At 53.6% G+C, this 6,000-nt stretch overlaps 1 protein-coding gene across 2 annotated transcripts in view; it reads left to right on the top strand.

Annotated features, from left to right (window-relative positions):
* The first annotated feature begins 3,114 nt into the window (after nt 1–3,114).
* KDM7A (lysine demethylase 7A) overlaps nt 3,115–6,000 on the top strand; it is a 63,274-nt gene continuing 60,388 nt past the window's right edge. The window contains exon 1 of one of the 2 annotated variants that reach the window (XM_050983701.1): nt 3,115–3,462. In XM_050983701.1, the coding sequence (XP_050839658.1) occupies nt 3,347–3,462 (116 nt within the window). In that variant the 5' untranslated portion in view covers nt 3,115–3,346. The remainder of the gene's footprint in view (nt 3,463–6,000) is intronic. The other variant, XM_050983697.1, reaches the window with a different exon arrangement.

Genomic DNA, 6,000 nt, shown 5'->3' with positions numbered 1-6,000 from the left:
GTGTCTGATGAAGATCCAATGCTCCTTACTTACAGTCCTGTACCTCTGAGTGCCAGAGCCACTAACCCCTGCCAGCTCCAGCCCCATACATGACTGTGTTTCTAATGTTTTCCCTGGAATCCAGGCATGGAGATGGAGGCACTGGGACTTGCTTGGTGTACAAGCCGTAAGTTGTGTTTTTCAGAGCTTGAGCTTGATGGGGCAGAGCATGTTTTGGTGGATTTTAGGATGGAATGATTATGTTTGGGCGTGGCTTGAAGAACTAACTGGCTTGATCAGCTGCTGAGGGGATGGTAGGCTGGGTACAAGATAGAGCATGGGACAGTGTGACAGTATCTGTACATCAGTGAGCGAGCAGGCAGTCATGGTCTGTGGCACTGATCACTCTCCTTTCCTAAAACAAGCTTCATTGTTCCCACCTTCTTAATTCTCATTGCCCTTCTGCTGGTTCTTATCACTGTCTCCAGCCTTTTTCCTCCAGCCTTTGGATTTCCAGAGTTACCAGCTGCTCTAGAGCTGGTTCTTCAGCCCTCCCCAGCTCTCTGTCATTGCTGCCTTGCCTGGTTTTGGCAGTCAGAGCTCAGTCAGAGGCCAAGCATATGAACCCTATGCTGCCTACTAGAAGGTAGTCTGCACACTGTATTTCACATTGGTGTGTCTTGCTGGTTGGGAGACAAGAATGGAGAGTGCTATGGCCTCAGGTGTCTTCAGGTATCGTTGCGTAGCTGTGAATATTGCTTCTGAAGTTTTTTTGGGATTGGCCTTTAAACTTGCTTGATTTAATTTTTTACATTGAAGGTAGGTATTGCATTTTTTGTTTCCGAACTGTGTTTACTAAGATTGTCATAGAAAAGCTCTCCGAGCTTCTGGAAAGAATACTAATTAAAAGGGGTTTTGTAATTGTTATGGTGTGTGGTCCTCAGCTTTCCTGAACTTTTGCTATGTTACATTCAAGTATAGTCTAGTGTTTTTGAAAGACAGCTTGGAAAGAGAAAAGCTGACAGCAGGTCAGACAGAGGGAGGTGGAGCTGGTTTTTGCCACATGCTTAAGATCACAACTACTCTTTTTCAAAAAACAAACAAACAAACAAACTTTTTTTTTTTCAAAATCAAGGCCAGTGAAGGGCAGGTCCCCACAGGGTGCTGAGTTCAGCCTTCCCCCTCATTTTTTGCACTCTCACTGATGGGTTGCTTTCTTCTGTGTCAAGCGAAGACTTCCTCATGCAGCCTGGTAGCGCTGGACTGACCCTGAGCCCCGGGAGGGCTCCCCCCCTCGCAGTGCAGGCCCAGCCATCTCTCCCAGGAATACCCGCTCTATTCCCACGTGCCTTACCAAGGGGGGGCTCAGCGGGTTTGTCCTTTGCAGATGCTTCCTGATACACAACACGTCTGCATTTTTATGGCCAATTTGGATAAAGATATGACTCCAGCTGGTAAGTGCAGCTTCCAGATAAGACTGACCCGTGTCAATGTAAGAAACACCCACCTAAGGAGCAAGGAGTTGTCCATTTTCAGGCTCCATGGTGGCTACATAGGCCAACACTTTGTTGCACAAACACAGAGTAACCACTCTAACTGGAACAGTTCTCTTGGTAGTCCTTGTGTTATCTGTAATTGATTGTGCAAGAGTTTGCAGGCCCTACAATTAGAAAGCAACTTCCTGCATGTGTCTTTGAATCAGATTAATAAAAGGAAACAATATTTTCAATGACAGAGCCTCTTGGTATGTATGTATTATTTCCTGAAACTCTGAAATTGTCTTTTGTTGCCTTACTGGTTTTTCTTGCTGCTAATAAATTTTACATCAGCTTTTTAGAAGACTGAGTGTCTATGGCTCCATTTTGAGTTGCTGAAATACCAAGGTGTGTTTCAAAACTAGAGTATTGAAACATCCACAAACAACATCCTGCAGGTCAGAACCTTGTGCACTTTCTAAATAGGTCAGGGTTTCATTCCAGAATCTGCTATTTCTTGAAGATATTCTTTACACTTCCTTTATTTCTCTGTCTCATTCACCATTCAGTCACAGAGCCTGCGTGTTGGATTTATTTGTTTTACATTTCTTTGCTGTCAATTTTGCTGCCAAATCATCATCTCGTGTTGCTTGTCTTATATAAATGTTAACATTAGCAAGCTTCACAATAACAGTCTGGAAAGGAAACATTTACTTCTGAGCTTCACTCTGCCAAACAAACCTACAGCGTTTGCTTTTTTGTGGCTACTAGTGGTTAATGCCATGGGTTGTAAAATTATAATGCTGTAGGCAGTGTCTATTACTGTTATGATCACTGTAACATGCACTTGGACATATTTATTGTTCCACTTTTTAATTGGTACATTCAGTGTGGAGGACATGGCTCTCCATTCCCTCATACAATATAATCTCCATAGGTCCTCGAAAGGCTGCAGGAAAAAAAACAACTGTTTTAAAATCTACTTTTTTGTTCTCGATGACACATAATGAAAGCATCAGTGTTACTTTTGTGTCCTGAAAGACAGGGTGACGGCATGGAACGGAACAGCGCATGATGCGCACGTAGGCAGAGAGCTTGACAAGAAATAAACCATTGCAACCCCGGCTGGGCAGCATGGAAGCACCGGATCCTCGGGGGGGTTGTCCGGACGGGCCGGCGCAGCCCCCAGCGGGGCAGGACCCTGCAGGGCAGCGCAGTGCGCCCCGGCCGCCGCCGCTCTCGTTACATAACGGGGGGACGGGGACGGCGCGCGCCGCGTCCCGCGCCCGCCTCCTCCTGTGTCCTCGCGGCACCCCCACCCCGCCCCTCCCCGCGTGACACCGCGGGGGGGGGGGGGGGGGGGGCGGGTCCCAGCGCGTGCCTCCCCGCGGCCCGCCTCCCGGGAGGGACGGCACGTGCGCCCCCCGCCCCGCCCCGCGCGCTCAGCGGGGAAAATCGCCCTTTCCCTTCCCGGCCCACCCGCGCACGCTCAGTCCCCGCCGCTTCGGGCGGCGCGGGGCGGGGCGCAGACCGTTCCGCGGGACGCAGGCGCGGCGGAGACTGTCGCCGGGCGGGGCGGCCGGGGCGGTGCTTTCCCCCCACCCCCCTCCCATCGCCGTCCCCGTCCTCCTCCTCCTCCTCCCGCCTCCACGGGGATCGGGTGACGCACGTGCGCGCGCCCCCGCGCGCTGTTGTCCGCTCGCTCCCGTGCCGCCCGCCCCGTGCGCGTGCCAGCCGGCGGCGGGGGGCGCGCGCGGCGTGCGGAGCCGGCACGCGCGCTGTTGTTATTGGCGGCGCCGCCGCGGCCGCGGCGGAGGGAGCGGGGCGGGGGGGGGAACGGGACGGGACAGGGAGGAGCGGAGCGGGCGGCTCAGTCAAGGAGTTCTTTAAAGATGGCCGGAGCGACTACCGCCGCCGCGACCCCCGTGTACTGCGTGTGCCGTGAACCCTACGACGTGAGCCGCTTCATGATCGAGTGCGACATCTGCAAGGACTGGTTCCACGGCAGGTAAGGCGCCGGGAGCCGCGCCGGGGCCGGGCGGCGCGGCGGGGCAGCCGCCGGGCGGCACCGGGCACAGGCGGTGGCAGTCGCCTTCCCCCCTCCCGCCGGGGGGGACAATGGCTGCGCGGCGGCAGCACGGGGGGAGCGGCTGGCGCTCGCCCGGTCCGGTTCCCCCCCCTGCCGCGGGGACAGTGCCGGCGCCGGCGGCCGTCCCCGGCCACATGGGTCCGCGGCTGTGAGGGGGCGGACGGGCCGGGCCAGGCGGGGGGGGGGGTCTGGTTACGAAAGAGCAACAGATGCGGGGCTGGCGGGGCCGAGGCCACCCCGAAGTTGTGCCGACTCTGCAGAGGCGTCGCGTGTCCCGCCGCGTCCCCGGGGGGTCTCTCCCCGGACAGGGCGGTCTTCCGGCTGAGAAGTGCGGACACCGGGGCTGTCCCCGGCCGGGTGCGAGCCCCGGGCTGCCCGTGCGTTTTGTTCGCGGGGCGGCGGATGAGGAGAAAGAGGGTCGCCCCGCGCCTCTCGCCGCTTTGACGTTTCCAACCCGGTCCCGAGCGGCCGCCGCGCGTGTGTTTTGCGAGCCGAGCGTGTGAATAATAAAAGGCCGGTCGGCAGCCGCTGCGAGCGGGAGGAAGCGGCGGCGGAGGGGATTCACGGGCAGTTAAACAAAGGAGCAAGTTGGGGGCCCGCGGCGGTGGCGGTGGCGGCTCGGCCGGGCCGGGGCTGCGGGGCCGCTCGGTGCCGCCCCCGCCGTGCGGGGAGCGCCGGGGAGCGCGCGGTGCCCGTGATTGACAGCCCGGCGTTTAAATACCCCGAGCGGCAACAACAACAGCGCCGGCCGCCCGCGCCGCGCCCCCTGCCGGCCAGGGCCCGCACCGCCGCCCCCCGAGCCTGCCCGCCGGGCCCGGCGCTCGCAGCGCAGCAGCGGGGGCCGTGCGCGGGGTCGTAGTTGTTTGGGTTTGTTGTCCCTTCATTTGTTTTCCTGTTTCTTCCCCTCAAACGGCCAAAGACAAACGCCGACCGAAAGTAGGTTGCGTATTTAGGTGTTACTTAACAGTAATTGTTACACACGGGTGTTTTGTTGCCACGTTTTAGGAGAAAAGGAAGGCTCGCAGCGTTTCAGATGTTTACTTGTTTGATTTGTTCTTTGTACATGGGCTTCTCCCGTCTCGGACTGCAGTATAATAGAAAATGTGAAAAGGACTTTGTAAACCATAAAAACTGGCAAAGCAGGATTGTTGTACGTTATAAACAACCTCTCATTAATATTTTTAACTAGACTGCTACTACTCTTGCCAGTACTGTTGTTTAGAATGAGACACACAACAGCTCTTCTGGGTTCCAGCAGCTTAATACAAGTTTGTCAGAACTCGGTCACTGCCTTCAATGAAGGTGCAGGCATTGCTTGAAGTGTTTGTGGGGTTACAGGTTCTTTCTCTTCCAGGTCTTCTGCATTTGTGTAGTTGCTCTTTCAGAATGTCCTGGCAATTGCTCAGGTTCCATGCAAGCTTAACTTAAATGCCAGTCTTGTGCGTCAGTATTGCTGGGGTATGGGTGAACTAAATTTCAGAAAACTGTTGGAAGGAGGAAAGTATTGCCTGATCTTAAGGTGGGACAGACCACTTGGTAGCTTTCTTGGATCTTGGTGTGCAAAAAGCTCCCCACAGGTTCCTGTGACTGAGCTCTGTCATGTAATGGGTAGAAGAAGCCTGCTAGCCCTGAACTGCCTTGATAGTCTGAAACCCTAAGAGTGGAAAAAAAGCAAACAGGCCAGCAAGAGCTGGCAACAGCCGTGCTGCTTTGGGATTTAGTTGCATGCTTACCCAGTCTCGTGACTAAGGGGCAGGTTTTTGGGAGACGTATTGCCCCCTGCCAGCTGTGGTCTGCTCTGGGAGTGCCTTTCCCCTTGCTTTAAGAGTGTCTGAAGACAGTTACATAGCTTGTGAAAGAAAACACATTCTCAAATCTTGAAGTTTTTGGTAAACTTCTTAGTTTCATGCGTTCTTGATTTTATTTTTTTAAATAATTTTTTTTCCCCGGCCTGTGGAATGGGACTGATGTGTGTTCTATCTTAAGAAACATATAAACCCAGGCTGTGGTGTGTTAGCATGATACCTAGTGCATGTTATTGGATTATGGACTCTTTGCTGCCTTCCTGTGTATAGTCAAGAGAGTGCCTGAACAGTACAGTGGAGACTGTACAAAGTCTGTTCTGTCAGATTGTTACTTAGTCCCTTCAAATTTTTATGTGATTTTTTTTTCTGCGTGTTCTTCTTGCACTCTGTCTTAAAATTATTTGTACTTTGGTTTGCTGTTATCAATATATTAGTATTATGAAATGCGCATTTTATTGCTTTTGGCAAATATTTGTGTTAAAGCAAATGTTTTGTTATGCCTGGCAAGGCTGTGAACCTGCTTTGTGGGTTTCAGTTACTCTCTGAGTGGGCCTAACATCCAGCCACAGTCTGGTGTAATTACCCCTTGTGAACAAAAGAGCGTAACACGGGTGCCTAAGCGCTGTTTGAGGCTTCGTCGCCTTCCTGAATG

This window comes from Serinus canaria, chromosome 1A (assembly GCF_022539315.1).
Source record: "Serinus canaria isolate serCan28SL12 chromosome 1A, serCan2020, whole genome shotgun sequence".
Lineage (NCBI taxonomy): Eukaryota > Metazoa > Chordata > Aves > Passeriformes > Fringillidae > Serinus > Serinus canaria.
Note: the sequence above shows the minus strand (reverse complement) of the source record. Positions and strands in the feature narration are given on the sequence as shown.